This window comes from Argopecten irradians, chromosome 2, assembly GCF_041381155.1.
Source record: "Argopecten irradians isolate NY chromosome 2, Ai_NY, whole genome shotgun sequence".
Classification (NCBI taxonomy): Eukaryota; Metazoa; Mollusca; class Bivalvia; order Pectinida; family Pectinidae; genus Argopecten; species Argopecten irradians.
The window spans coordinates 22,524,188-22,541,340 of record NC_091135.1 but is presented as its reverse complement, the minus strand read 5'-3'; the positions used below and the strand labels follow the sequence as shown (position 1 = coordinate 22,541,340).

Genomic DNA, 17,153 nt, shown 5'->3' with positions numbered 1-17,153 from the left:
TAATGCTTGATTTCAAAATTGATAGATTTCACGGAATATTACGTAGTAGATTCAAACACAGAAAATGTGTCAGGAAAGATATAAGCTTAGGGCTAATTTTACTTTGGGTACACTTATACTAGCTGTACTTAACATAGGTGTACCACTTCTAGGCCTATAATGATTAAGTACCTGAACTTGAAAGGTGAGAGAAATAAATAATTCTTCATTAGATAACATTCAATTGTTATAGAGAGAAAACAAAAATAAAATTGAAGAAATAAGTTTCTATCAGAATACAGCAAATCAACATTATTGATATAAATGAGAATACATAAAATATCTGGGAGAGGTCGATAAGAATACAGCAAATCAACATTAATGATATAAATGTGGATACGTTAGATTTGTTAGGGAGAGGTCTATGATACAATGAACAGGATCTATCTCCCGCAAAGTCCTGAACAGGTGAATGACGGACAGGTAAGTTACAGGTGATAAACATCAAACAGGATGCTCACCTGATATCCTATATACAGTGTACACAACGGTTTGTGTAGGTATGGTATATAACTACACATCTACGATAGCACAAAACTATAAATACACAGACTGGGTACATCACACTAATCAACACGTATGGCCATAAGGGACAATTTCTAATGAGTGTCATCCTGGAGTTAAAGTCAATAGTTTCCACAGAAAAACCATGAAACAATATGAAGCAAGATCATTTCTTTCTTTAAAAGATGATACATATATTTTTCAGCCTATAAAAATACTAATTGCATTTGGTGTAAAATTTCTTGTCAATTTTCTGGACCCCTACCGTAGCTTTGAACAGGACATAACAGGTAGAAGAGGGTAGACCCCCTGAGGATTAGGAAGCCTGATCAGATCTATGTCCTGTATAAGATATTAGCACTATCTTTAGTACAGAAACAGGACATTGCAGTTATTTACATAGAAAATATACACTTCTCAGGTAAAAATAGAACGATGTTTACAATACAGAGATCAAAACAAGGTCAAAATCATACTCAAATATTGGACCAAATATAAGCCACTCTCCAATTAATGATCTGCATATAACATGTGAAGAATAAAACAAGTGGATATACCGTATTCGACCTAGGGCGTTTAAAAAATTGAAAAGGTTCTAATAAGACATAATTATTGCAAATGTATACAGTTTTGTGTAGTTTTGGTCTTTATTTATGCCTGGGCAATTGAAATTGATCCCTCAAAAAGGGGGAGGGGTGGTTATAGGGACATGGGCACTTATTGGGTCGAATACGGTAACTAGAGGAAAAAAATCTGTTTATATGCCTTCATTTTGGGAAAATAATACTTTCCATAAAATATGCAAATATAACCACAAAATTTTTATATACCCCGGTACTGTATATTTATGGGTAATACAGTGTGCTCTCACACAAATAGTTCTTAAAATGAACTGGATTCTGTATAAACACCTGTTACCATGGTAACCCGACACCTCTGATTGTTTTCCTGGTTAGAACATCTGGCATTGCAGCCCCTACCAGGCCTGGATTTAAGTCTTCTCTGTCCTGTACTTTACATATGGGGCAGTGACCTAATTTGATAAATTTGGTACAGAAACAACTGGTGTGGCAATTATTGTAAAATTTGCTTTTCTCCCCTTTAGCAAATAACTGGTGTTCAAAATAACAGGTTAAACTTTCAACCGTTGACACAGCAGAAGTCGTTCAAAATTGAGCTTTATTGATAATTATCATTTCTTTTCTAACAATGACATTGAACTTTGGCTTTCAGGCTAGAATTTAATGCAATCCCATGCATGCACTTTTGGTATTGTATGTATGATGGATATAAAATTTAACATTAAGTTGAATCAAAATAAAGTTATTGCATGGAAGCCATGGTGCCATATAAAGGCCAGTACCATCACTGAAGACACCTGTACTGCTGATGCTAACATAGTGATACCTGTAATGGCTTGGAGACACATTCTCGTTTACAACAGGTAGTCACACTTCATATATACAGGTAAAGGAGGTCAAACCAAAACAGTGTCTATCATTCGTGACCACTTCCATAACACAAATTAATACAATGTCTGATTGTTGATCTAATCACATTTAAAATTCTCATTAATAAAATTTCCTGTAACAACAATTGGTCCATTGTACACAGAATTGTACACGACATCTCTATTTTAGGTGATTTATCAGTACAAAAATCTTGGACACACATAAGGCAGTATAGACTGATGTTTACATTTTAACATCTTAGACACACATAAAGCAGTATAGACTGATGTTTACATTTTAACATCTTGGACACGCATAAGGCAGTATAGACTGATGTTTACATTTTAACATCTTGGACAAACATAAGGCAGTAGAGACTGATGTTTACATTTTAACATCTTGGACACACATAAGGCAGTATAGACTGATGTTTACATTTTAACATCTTGGACACACATAAGGCAGTAGAGACTGATGTTTACATTTTAACATCTTGGACACACATAAGGCAGTATAGACTGATGTTTACATTTTAACATCTTGGACACACATAAGGCAGTAGAGACTGATGTTTACATTTTAACATCTTGGACACACATAAGGCAGTATAGACTGATGTTTACATTTTAACATCTTGGACACACATAAGGCAGTAGAGACTGATGTTTACATTTTAACATCTTGGACACACATAAGACAGTATAGACTGGTGTTTACATTTTAACATCTTGGACACATAAGGCAGTAGAGACTGATGTTTACATTTTAACATCTTGGACACACATAAGGCAGTATAGACTGATGTTTACATTTTAACATCTTGGACACACATAAGGCAGTATAGACTGATGTTTACATTTTAACATTTTGGACACACAAAAGGCAGCATAGACTGATGTTTACATTTTAACATCTTGGGACACACTTAAGGCAGCATATACTGATGTTTACATTTTAACATCTTAGACACACATAAAGCAGTATAGACTGATGTTTACATTTTAACATCTTGGACACACATAAGGCAGTATAGACTGATGTTTACATTTTAACATCTTGGACACACATAAAGCAGTATAGACTGATGTTTACATTTTAACATCTTGGACACACATAAGGCAGTATAGACTGATGTTTACATTTTAACATCTTGGACACACATAAGGCAGTATAGACTGATGTTTACATTTTAACATCTTGGACACACATAAGGCAGTAAAGACTGATACATTTACATTTGACACACTGATGATGTTACATTACATTTTAACATCTTGGACACACATAAGGCAGTATAGACTGATGTTTACATTTTAACATCTTGGACACACATAAAGGCAGTATAGACTGATGTAACTGACATTTTAACATCTTGGACACACACATAAGGCAGTATAGAATGATGTTTACATTTTAACATCTTGGACACACATAAGACAGTATAGACTGGTGTTTACATTTTAACATCTTGGGACACACTTAAGGCAGTATAGACTGATGTTTACATTTTAACATCTTGGACACACATAAAGCAGTATAGACTGATGTTTACCGGTACATTTTAACATCTTGGACACACATAAAGCAGTATAGACTGATGTTTACATTTTAACATCTTGGACACACATAAAGCAGTATAGACTGATGTTTACATTTTAACATCTTGGACACACATAAGGCAGTATAGACTGATGTTTACATTTTAACATCTTGGACACACATAAAGCAGTATAGACTGATGTTTACATTTTAACATCTTGGACACACATAAGGCAGTATAGACTGATGTTTACATTTTAACATCTTGGACACACATAAGGCAGTATAGACTGATGTTTACATTTTAACATCTTGGACACACATAAAGCAGTATAGACTGATGTTTACATTTTAACATCTTGGACACACTTAAGGCAGCATAGACTGATGTTTACATTTTAACTAATGTTAATATCACCATTGATTTTTCTATATAACAGAAAGATATAGATTTAGTTTGGCTCATATTTCACAATCTCGTATAAAACTGGTGTCCTTATGTTTCAATAAGGTAAGAATTGATTCCTGGATTATTCATTCAAAATGTCTGATATACCTTCTGTTGAGGTAAACATGACAGTCCAGTCTACAAAATAGGTTTTTATTTAGTTGTGAAATATAGTTTTTCTGCGAAAAATTGGGCTTTTAAGTGAGCATGAAATATTTTCTGGTCGTTATAATTTGCATGTATAGACTCATCTGTGGACATAGATAACGTTTTTGTGTGTACATTTACTGTAACATTTTGTCTTTAGTACATACAAATGTAAATAATTTTGAAAAAAATAACTTAACATGTTATACTCACATTTAAAGTTGAGAAAACTTCCATTCGATGACATCTTGTAGTAGAAGTGAAACCTTTGATGAATAATTCAGAAGGCAGATGAAGATGGAGTTATTTACCAGTAAACAAAATGATAATGGTCACAGTATCCAATCAGTCATTGGTAATCTATTCAGGTATCATCATTAGTTCTTGACCATTCTCTATCTTAATCCATGGTTGTGACACATATAATATGAAAGTTATCTTTGAACATCTTTATAGACGTAGATGTTGACTGTCAGTGGTCTATTTTAGTACAGTACCTAGAATTATGACATTATGGTCATCTATAAGCCTAGGTATGAAAATATAATTATTGATTTAGTGTCACAAGCTCTTTATATATCACGCATTGACAGACTTGTACACAACTGCTAGGTAAATGTTTATCTGTTTTGGATCTGTAGCATTATAAACACAACCTAACGCTGGACAATAACACAAGCGTACCCAGTGATTGAAGTGTTTTTCCAGTCGAAGCCAGCTCAATAGTAATTGCTGGTCTTATTAAGCATTTACATAACCCTGACTACAGAGTCTGCCAGACCTGACTGTGTTTGTATCAGATCATTGGACACTGGTGTGCTTTAGATCCAAATCCGATATCATTGAAAAAAAACAAGGAAAAGTGCCTTATCTCTGACCTGGAGCATAATCCCATGCGATGAATAAATGTGATACTAGAGTTATGGCAATAATGATGCAATTTGTACAGAAATCACTGATGTTTTTTCACCTAAATTGATAATATATTTCTCTGAATAAAACTGGGATAAAAGTCCAGTTGAATCAACAAGTTCAAATTCAATCAATTTCAAAATCACAATAAAGTTTGTAAGAGTAAAATTAAAGATAACTTTGATGATTTAATAAAATCAATGAAAGTTGTGACTCAAAGTACACACAACACCATTAACCAATATAGACTCCGTGTAAGATGACACGGTTAATAAATAACTTGTACCACAAATAGACTTGAAAGCGGTTTAACAATCCGTCAGAATTATCAATGGGCAACGTAGACAAGATATATATAGGTTCAATGGATCACTGCTTCCTTTAAAATCCTGTTCTCTTTGTAAACAAAATCTCAATTTATCAAAATAGAGTTGAGGATGAATACACATCCATAAAGTCAGATTTCTGTCATGTATGCTGGTCCCAAAACACACAGGACATTTATTTTGAATCTACACAATTCCCAAGGTCTGTATCATGTGTAGTAAACTTTTAGTTGACCTTGATCAGTATATATTTAGATTAGTTTACCCATATCATTCCACTTTCATTCCATGTTCAGTGAAAACATATGTGTGTATATAAATATGTAGACCAATATAATCCAGTCAGCTCCAGAGAAAATGACACACAGTATGTAGAGACTACTCGATTGTCCACTAACCACAGATAATAGGTAATAAACACACAAGTAACTGTAGGGTCATATAGAATGTCTCCAGCCAAATATTGAGGAAATTCGGCCTGCAGGTTGTATGTAGACTAGTGTGAACAGGCCCGGTGACCTAAGTATACCTACTTAGTCAGCCTAGCCATGAACAACAAGTGTATGTAGTTATCAAAAAGTTATTTTAATCCAACCAATCAGAGCACAGCCGAAGTAAGTGTGTGTATATATAGATAGACAGAAAAGTTCTAGGGTCACACATTTTATACATATAGAAATTTCAAATTTCTCAGATTGCAAGTAACAGCGACTAACTCTATCCAAATTATTATATTCAGATAGGGAAGTTAACTTTCTGGCATTACAATTATTTTAAGGCAGCACTCTAAGGTCAGACTCTATTACTGGGTAATTCCCTCAAGTCCCTAAGTAATAAAGAGGAACAATATCAGGGCATGCAGAAAGCAGGGGAATACTCTCAGGTCACAAAACATAGAAGAACACTCTCAGGTTACCTATAATACAGGTCAATATTCTCAGGTCACACAGAATACAGGGAACACTCTCAGGTCACATATAATACAGGGGAACATTCTCAGGTCACACAGAATACAGGGAAAACTCTCAGTCCCATGTAATACAGGGGAACATTCTCAGGTCACACAGAATACAGGGAACACTCTCAGGTCACATATAATACAGGGGAACATTCTCAGGTCACACAGAATACAGGGAACACTCTCAGGTCACATATAATACAGGGGAACATTCTCAGATCACACAGAATACAGGGAACACTCTCAGGTCACATATAATACAGGGGAACATTCTCAGGTCACACAGAATACAGGGAAAACTCTCAGGTCACATGTAATACAGAGGAACATTCTCAGGTCACACAGAATACAGGGAAAACTCTCAGGTCACATGTAATACAGGGGAACGCTCTCAGGTCAAATATAATTCAGGGGAGCGCTCTCAGGTCACATGTTATACAGTGGAACACTCTCAGGTCACATGTAATACAGGGAACACTCTCAGGTCACACAGAATACAGGGAACACTCTCAGGTCACACAGAATACAGGGAACACTCTCAGGTCACACAGAATACAGGGAACACTCTCAGGTCACAAGAATACAGGGAATCTCAGGTCACAGAATACAGGGAACACTCTCAGGACACAATACAGGGAACACTCTCTCAGGTCCACAGAATACAGAGGAACACTCTCAGGTCACACTAGTATACTACAGGGAACATTCTCAGGTCACAATGTAATACAGGGGAACACTCTCAGGTCAGTCACATAATACAGGGGAATCACTCCATCAAGTCACATAATACAGGGAACACTAGTCACATAATAAGATTCACAGGGAATGAATGCACTCAGGTCACACATATATACAGGGGAACATTCTCAGGTCACATATAATACAGAGGAACACTCTCAGGTCACATATAATACAGGGGAACACTCTCAGGTCACATGTAATACAGGGGAACACTCTCAGGTCACATGTAATACAGTGGAACACTCTCAGGTCACACATAATACAGGGGAACACTCTCAGGTCACATATAATACAGGGGATCACTCTCAGGTCACAAATAATACAGGGGATCACTCTCAGGTCACATGTAATACAGGGGAACACTCTCAGGTCACACATAATACAGGGGAACACTCTCAGGTCACACATAATACAGGGGAACATTCTCGGGTCACACATAATACAGAGGAACATTCTCAGGTCACATACAATAAGGGGAACACTCTCAAATCACACATAATACAGGGGAACACTCTCAGGTCACACATAATACAGGGAAACATTCTCAGGTCACATATTATACAGGGGAACACACTCAAATCACACATAATACAGGGGAACACTCTCAGGTCACACATAATATTTAAGGATTAACTTGAATAGATTTTTTATGTTATATCTCCATTACAATACTCAAAATTCATTTTGGGACTCTTTTGTCTATGAAATCATTACACCGTCATCCCCGCCAATCAGAAGCAACGTCACAAACGGTGACGCCATTTTTTCCTTTAATGGACTGATAAAGTAAATTTTTAAGCCAATGAAAATGCTCGTAACAAGCAAAATTGAATTATAGAGGAATATTCTCATGTAACGTTTATACAATCATAAAGTCATCTCTTATCATGAGTTTGCAAATCGATTAAGTTTAATTTTTGAATTCATTTGAAATAGATTTTTTTGCAATGAAAATAACCCTTACTATATTAGTGAAAACATTTCTCCAGTTTCATTTTTCAATCATGTTTATTTATTAAACTAATAAACAATGGACAAGTGAGCAATATATAGCTATATATAATTTGAAGAATCTTAGGATTTGAGTAAAAACCAAGATGAATTTTGGTTCTAATCAAATAAATTCTCAGAGTGGATTTAATGTAGTAAAAATGTCTTAATAAACTTGTTACAAAATAAGTTACATATTACAATGTAATCTATTTTAACCTTACACTTAATGCTATTATCTATATATAAGATGACACAACATTAACTCAGCCCGTCTGGTGTCACTCGAGTCATAATAATTAAGTTATTAAATATCATAATATATACTCCTATACAATAAACCAAATATAATGGTATCCTATATCAGGTATACAAAACACCTGTACAAGATTGTATCTACAGGTATTAAATGTTTCACAGGAGGTTCTACTTCACCTGGGCCAGGACATAAAAGGTATACAGAGAAGTCAGAAAATACGAAAATATTAATCATAAATAATTTGAAGTTTCTTCCTGATATATTACTCAAAAGCATTTGTCTTACACATTGTGGCTGAGACTAACCAGTGGTTATGTTTTAAAGACATTAATCTACCACTGGTCTTCCACCTCTGGTTTTTCTCTCTGTACTCTGGCTTTCCTTCACCTTCTTATCCTGACACAACTGCTTATGTGACTATGGCTATTCATAGAAAATTAATCAAATTAAACTGAAACAAACCTTATGAACCAAATAAATAATTATCCTGAAGTTTGTTAACAAGAAAATGTCTATTCTGACATCCTAGGGATCCTACAGCCATAGCTGCTGGAGCTGCCATTCCAGTGATAACAGCTAGGGGGAACCATTTCTTGTACAGCTGAATCCAAAGTTCATCTAAAGACTTACGTTATCTAATATTTAAGGGTACAAAATAGTTCCAAATCTGGGAATGAACACTCTATGTCTGACTATCCCTTTGTCTCTCTGTCCCTTCGTGTCTATCTCCCTTACAACATATCCATCTTAGAAATATCTGAGACATAACAGTAGGAAATACCTAGGACAGAATAGGACTGGATGGGACTGGACTGGATGTGACAGGGTGGAATAAGACAGGAAAGAGACATGAGAATTTCTCTATGCCCCTCCCCCTGCCCCCACCCACCCAAACCCATCTTGGTCAAAGCATAAAGCAATAATAAGTTATTTTCATTTGAAAGAGATCAGTCATTTTTGTTTGAAATAGAGTTATCTACCCTTGTGGTAAATTTGATAATGTAGTGTTTATTTACCTGTATTAACAGTTGCTTGTGATATTTAGCGGGACTATAAATGCCTATAGCCTCCTACACTACCTTGAGTAATAAACACTGCCCACTGTCTTAAGAGGTTCCGACCTGAATCATTCATGACTTTATTGTGGTCATGATACAATCTCCTGACACTTGGACCCCCCTGAACATACCGCTTACTGATACCCTTCAAACACTGGGCTACTGAAACAGCAGTTAATGTCCGATTACCCAGTCGTAAGACCTTTTTGTGAGGTCACCTAGGTGCCCATTTCTGTCCTGCTTACTTAGCGTCTAATGAGTCTATTCTCACACTGAAGGATAAAAGTACTCGCACTAATCACCATATATCTATAAATAGATTTTTTGGCATTTGATGTCTTTTCTGATTTCAATAAAACAAGATGGACTTAACACTGCAGAAGACATTAAGTGGGAATGGTTTGTTATCATCATACAGATCCTGGTTGACCTTGACCTAATGGGCCTTTCCAAAGAGAAATGAAACTATCAATTGTGTATGTATGTAAAATGATGCCATTTTGTTATTCCTAAATTAACTTTATTCCAAACATGGTATTGTAAACCCCATCCTAATTAGTCCATGTTTCGTGGGTGGGTATACACCAAGTATCCGAAGAGTCTGAAAACTTTTGTTTCTGAGAGAGATATAATAACAAATTTCTCCAATACTACACAGGGATATCCTGTGGTTGCTAGGGAAAATATATCTCTTTCTCCAATACTACACAGGGATATCCTGTGGTTGCTAGGAAAAATATATCTCCATCTTACACAGCTCACATGCGCTAGACAATAACGTGACGTCATCAATACATGCGGCGTAACTGTGGTGCACATTGTAGATGAACGTCATCAATTTTTTGACCCATAACGACGTTCCTGCGATCATGGCGCGAAGAAAAAGCTGGAAACCAAGCAGAATTTCATCATTTTTTCTACTTAGTATGGGAGAAAAAGAATCTTACATGGGTCTGTGAAGTGGACAGGGATATCTCAACCCTCGTGAAAGATTTTGGCCGTCAACCCTCAGCAAGCCTCGGGTTGACCGGCAAAAATCTTTCACTTGGGTTGAGATATCCCTGTCCACTTCACAGACCCATGTAAGATTCTATTAGTCCCACATGCAGTTGTTTTAAAATCTTAATTTTTTTTTTTTTTTTTTTTTTTGCCATGTTATCTAATGTAGTGATCACGAATATTTCAGCTAACAGTACTATTAAGTCTTATGGACAATTAAGTGGTTATTTTAGTAAAACTTGCAGACAGGAAACAGGTCAAGGTAACACAGAAATGCTCCTCTTAATAGTTCTGTCTAATAACGTAATGTTATGTTTAATCATAATCACTTGAGAACATGTAATAACATTTACATCCAGTAGATTTTATAATCTCTTCGTTTCATAACATTCAATTTAGGCCTGCATTAACATAACTTAGAAGGGGACGTTTCAGGCTACTTCATATCAGTTCAAATTAAACATCACATGAGTATCGTTTGAAATATGAATGAAGCTTTAAAGTTGCTATGCAGCCATATGAAATAATGATTGAATGATTTTTATGAATGCTGGAAAGTGCTGAGGATGCATTAATCAATCTATAATTACATTTTAATATTTAGGACAAATTCCAAAACATCCCACTTAAAAATCATCACATACCTGAAGTAAACTCAAATCTAATTACTTTCACATTCTCAGTAAATATGACAGTTATTTTAGTCAGAACATCCGAGATAAGCGCACTAGTTGACCTTTTAAAAATCATTTACACTTGCCATAACAGTACAGAAGACTTGGTGAATAATTATTAAGTTATGTAACACTAAAATCTAAATATCCACTCACGTCTCAGAGGACTCTTTTAAAACTTCTCTTTAAACTATTCCAGTTTCCCCTGCGAGTAATTAATGTCTTTTCTTGCATTCATTTACGGATACCAAATCCTGACTTGTGCATCACTTCATGCCCAATAAGGACCACAACACAAAGGAACCGTATTTAGTAAAAACACAATGTTCATGACACAGTTCTATAGAATGCCATAGGGAATTAAATCTGATAAAAGACACGACTGCAGTTCAAATCCTCTCAAGTTTGCAGCACTATTACTTTTTCAAATGTTTTCCGGCGTTCTAACAAGGGAATGTTTAAATGTTACAGTACCAGAACAAAGTGACCGAACCGTCGTTTAGCCAAAACACTAGCACTGACATGATCTTGTATGTGTCACTGACAATCTTACTTAAATCAATGGTCGATAGGTATAGAGACTTATCAGCCTGGTGATGGATGGCTGTAGTATACATATATATATAATACCAATTTTATAGTGCTATCTTACAGAAACATACTATAGAGAGCGGAGTATTTCAATCAACAACCAACCCTCTATTTGAATGCTAAGAGCACACACATAAAACAACCAATTTTTGGAATACTCCCTCTTTACTTTAGTCTAGAGACATACCTCCATGCCTTTCACATCCACCACTCAGCATCAAACTCAAGGAGCAGGGGAAAATATTAAGTTGTTTATAATCATGAGAATAGGGACAGCTGAGTCGTTCAGGAGTTCCAACATTCTAACCCTATCTAACCTCGAAGTCATGAGTTCATATCCGAAATAGGGCAGTCACCATGTCATGAATGTAGGTTGGTAATTTATTCTCTGAGAAGTCTGACTATCCTTGCCTCCCAAACCACTAGCCCAGACTTAATCTGATGTAAGATAATGATAAAACCCAACCAAAGATGAGAACAGAAAAGGCTTTAACTCTTATCTTTATTACAATGGAGACAACATTTACAATTATATGATTTACCTGCAGTTTCATCATGAACATGCAGAATGAGAAATAACACATTGCAAAGTAAGGCGACTGCATCACTTGACATTGTAGAAAAGAGATTTAAATATAAGCCTGATTTCCGCCCATACATCAGTACTGGTATAAGTACGAACCACTCACATCAAACACACTTCACCATTGTTGGAGAAGATGACCACTTGACAACATGTCTAAATCTGAATCATCACCCTTCAGCTACAATAACAAAGATATCATTTTACTTTAAACATTCAGTGAAGTCATCATATAGCTATTTATTTCACAAAAATCCTGTAAATTTGTCCACTCTATGTTGAATTGTTCCACCCCACTAGTCTTCCTACTCTTGTCACAGACGGGTTATTTTCTTTTATTATACAGGATTGTCTCCCCTTAATGGAAAATCAGGATCAGTAAAAGTTGTCAAGAAAAGAAAATTATATTTTAGACATGAACATAGGTCTGTACTGGACATATTCAACTTGTGAAACAAATTAATGAGAGTGGCTTAATCAGTAATAATCTTTACACATGTTGTAGTTGGTATTGTGAAAAGGAGAAACAGACTGGTCTGTTCTATAGCCAGTGATTTTTCAGGGTATTTTGGGGAAAATTTTTTTGACACAAATTGGGAATTTTTTATCGCGAATAGAGGAGTTTTAGGAAATGTTACCCATTACTGAACATGGTGTTCAACTGTGTTATTTGATGTTACATGCTGTTTTTACATGGACCTGTATTGTATCAACAAAACAATCTTTTATCAAGACAGTTTTTTATTTGTCTCAGCAGTTTGATTTGGGAATTTTTCATTGTAATTGGAAAAATAAAGGGGGGTTTGGCATTGGGAATGGGGTCGTTTTCCAACCCCAGATATATAAAGAGAAAAATCACTGATAGCAATCATGTCCTCTGATGAAATACTGGATTTATTTGGGTCTGACTTGTGTGCTGCTCTGAGAGATCAAATGACCAGATTCTGCAAGGAGACTGAGCCTCAAAATGGCAATTCATACAATAATAAATGAGTTTCAAAATGACTGTTTATACACCAATAAACCTTATAAATGAACAGCCTAGGCCTATAGCCTGAGGTGTTTATCCTGAGGTATGACAGTTGTAGTGTTCTCCCAGTGATAAGTTTACTACTGCAGGGTTATGGTCAATAGAAGCGATAAAATCAAAGACCGAGAGAAAAAATGTTGATATTAATGTTTTAAGGAATATCAGCATCACAGCTAGGACTCTACATAAAGAGAATTTTGTACGTAATCTGTTGGCCACCCATGGACATGTCTTTTTACCTGTTGCTCGCTGGTTATAATGGAGTGATAGAAATCAACTATTTAATATATCAGATGAAAGGGGGAATACTGAGAAGCAAACAAAATACAGACTTTCAAAATCAAAATATCTTATATAAATTCTTTTCTTCCTGGTTAAAATATGATTACATAATTTGAGCTCTTTCAGTTATGTTGTGTTAAAATCAAAATATTTTACTTAAATCCCTTTCTGTCTGTATGATTAGTTTAGGCTATTTTGAGGTTTGTTGTGTCAAAATTGAGGTTATGAAATTGAAGATTTCTTTTATAGGAAGATATTTCCAGCTAATTATTTAAATTTCTCCCTAATAAAATTCAAATTATTCTTATTCTTGAACAATTTATTATAATTAATGATGCAGCACAGCATGATAGAACACAATGTAATGCAACAGGACAGACACAATTACCATTATATACATATGTACTGTCTATATGGTGATAGCATGGCAAATTCTTCATTCGGCACTCAATTAATGGAATATTATATCTTAATGCAATTTGAATTAAAGGACTCAAAATTTCAAATGACTTAAATCAGATTAATTAATAGTTAAAAAATTAAAAGCAATAGCCCATTAAATTTAAAGTGTGAAAAATATAGGCATTTGAAAGAGTAAGAGGAGATGGATTGAGGAATAAGAAACATACTGCACAGACCCACTTAAGGACTTGTGAACTTTTACATTAAATATAACAAAGTTGTTCTAATAAACTAGCTGGTTATCGTAGAATTCAGAGAACACATTTAAACACCATTAAATATTAAGGGGGTATGCTACCTTTGGTCATGTATAAATTTTATCTTAGAGTTGTCTTCCCTTTACATATATTTGCCTTCCAATGTCTGATTGTTGTTTTCTACAAGATTCCAAGTGTCATTGCTGTGAAGTAGATTTATAGACAAAGAAATATGGAAAATCGCTATCATGTTTAAGACATCAATTTCTAATTAAAAATCAATGAAAGAAAATGACAGGCATTGAAAAATCTATTTGAGCAGAGCTGGAACTGGTCAAATCTTAGCAACAGTAGATTTATAAGGTCTTGGGTAACAATTACAATAATGGATAAAACTGAATTAAAAGCATGTGGTGTGCTTATTCAATAAAATATGGTAATATATAATTATGTTGTTAATTACTTACAGCTCATCAACAAATTACTTAACTGTGACATCATCACTAAACCCTATAGGCCTACAGAAAACGGGCTTTAAAAATAGTTCTTAGTGCAGGCAGGTTAGTCTGGCACTGACGAGGAATTTTCAATAATAATTGGGGTTTTTCACAAAGCTCGGTTAGTTATTCAGAAACTACTAACCTAGACTTGAGTGGTGGATCTAAATAGACTGGCCAGGTATTGAGTGAATTTTGACAAGCATATTAGAGTTTATTTGAAAATACCTATTTAAATCAAGTTAACAGGGTGTGAGAAAAGGACAAAACAATGCTGAAGCTCATTTAACGACTTCATACCAAAAGTACGTCATACATATTAATTAAATAGCGAACTAGGACAATTTGACTTTAAAAAAAAAGGAAAACTTTGAAAGCTTTCAATTTGTTCCATTTAACTTATATGCCAAATAGAACGGAATAAAATGATAAGTACTGCAGGCCACAACATAGGTGTGTTTATCTAAGTGATCTGAATTGACTTCCGAGGATCACACACCAATCCTATCCATGTGTGTTAATTCTAGTGTCATCCCAACAATTACACCATCAGCCCAGCACATCAACATTCACACCACTATAAAATAGATTTCATGCTTTATGATAACTAACAATCACAAATTCTTATTCCCATAATAAATAATTAAAGCCTATTACCTTAAAATTTCTGCAATTTATCGAGCGGAAATGCGACTGAAATAAATTTAGCTATATAAACACACCATTTTAAATAAATTGTCAGAAAGATCATTAAAGATTTAAAGTTGGATCAATAGCTCAATATACAAAAACTGGATTCATTAACAGGTAACATTATTGTTAATTTCCATTTTTTCATGTTTTTCTATGTGACTGATAACTAAAGTACCCTGAATTATTCAGCTAAATGCTTGACATAAACTAAAAGTACAGTACTCAACTCAATTCTACAGAGCACATCAAACACACACTACATATATCATATCAAATATTTGTGGGTAGTATTTTTCATGCTATTTTGTGACAAGAATTCCATTACGAACTATTCAGAATTATAAGCCTATTGCACAGGAATCAAACTTTGATTTTACATTTGTTCAAGCTATATTGATAAGAAACACTTACACATAACAAACATTTCATATCATAGATTCAACAAGTTTGATAATTTTGTTTTCTTTTTGCTTTTTGTCTTTTTCAAATGTATAATATTTTTCCTTCCTTAGAATAGTTTTTTTTATTGGCCTTTCGACCTTAGATACAGTCGAACAAGTAAAGGTTAAGTGTCAAGGTGGAACTCATTTTAATTAGTTCTTTCTACTTTAACTCATTCATCCCTGAAATTTCAAAATGGACTGGTCTAGTCTTTGATTTAGAAGAGCCTAAATGTGTCTTTAGGGGTAAATGAGTTTAGAATGAAGCCAACTTTGTGCTAAGAGTTAAGACTGCATGTATCTTTAAATTCAATAATTATTTCAAATAAGAGTTATTTCCCTTTTTCTAAATCTAATTAATCTATTGGTATAAGAGATTGTTTTAACTGTTAATATACATTTATTATGAATTATCCTTCTCAGTTCTCTTAACATCAGCTAGCTTGGCCTTTCTAAACCAAACTCAGTTATGATTTGTTTCCATAGATACATCTTTTTAAATAGAATTAGACTCTAATAGCAAAGGGACAATAGGACAAATATAGGCTTTTATCATTTAGAGAAGAGCTTTAATATTTTCTGACGACAACGTTATATAATCTTAATACAGTCGTTTTATAATTGTTGTAGATGTTCTAAAGGCTACCAGAAGTGTTATGACACCTCCGGACACATAAAACTCGAAAAATTGTTAGATTAGGTTTTGCTAAGATTATAAATCTACCATAAATCGGGTTAAAAATAGCAGAGGTAGTTGCCATTTCACAGGATTACAGAGTTTAATGGAAGCCTCAGTGTCATTATAGACCTGCTGATGGACTTTAATAGAGTCTGAGCAAAAAGTTAGAAGTCTCCGTGAGGCTTCTTAAGCTCACGTAGAATTTTACAACTTCAGGAACAATACAACACACTTACAGACAACATGTTGGGACCAAAACAGACATCAGGACATATTTTTCTGGTTCAAAACAATTCATCATTCCAAATAGAAGAAAGGATAATGCTTAGCACACAGAATGGAACTATTTGGCATTCATCATTCATATACCATAGTTATATCATTATAATTCAATTTCATACTCCTTTATTGTTTACCTAATTGAAAGTTGACAAATATAAACATGATATATAAACAAGACTCATTTTGAATATTCTTTCCTTCAAATACAAAAGCATTACCTTAATTGACACGAAGTTGGGTCCCGTTGCCACCGTGTTCGGTACATTTATTTTGAAAATGACTGTAATGCTCTACAACTCCGTCCTCCAGAACTCGGATACTGCCATTAACCCCAAAAAACAACACGCAATTAAGCGAGCAGTAATAGATTAA

General features: G+C 34.5%; 1 protein-coding gene across 4 annotated transcripts in view; it reads right to left on the bottom strand.

Moving 5' to 3' along the window:
• Positions 1 to 17,153, bottom strand: part of LOC138314828 (histone deacetylase 4-like) — a 161,502-nt gene that overhangs the window by 101,546 nt on the left and 42,803 nt on the right. Inside the window, exon 1 of one of the 4 annotated variants that reach the window (XM_069255398.1) lies at positions 17,000 to 17,124. The exons of 2 other annotated variants lie outside the window; for them this stretch is intronic. Coding sequence is in view for 1 of the 2 variants with exons in the window: in XM_069255395.1 (XP_069111496.1) it covers positions 4,342 to 4,375 (34 nt within the window). In the remaining variant the exon portion in view is untranslated. Of the gene's footprint in view, positions 1 to 4,341; positions 5,899 to 16,999; positions 17,125 to 17,153 lie in introns of those variants that run through there. One more of the 4 variants, XM_069255395.1, reaches the window with a different exon arrangement.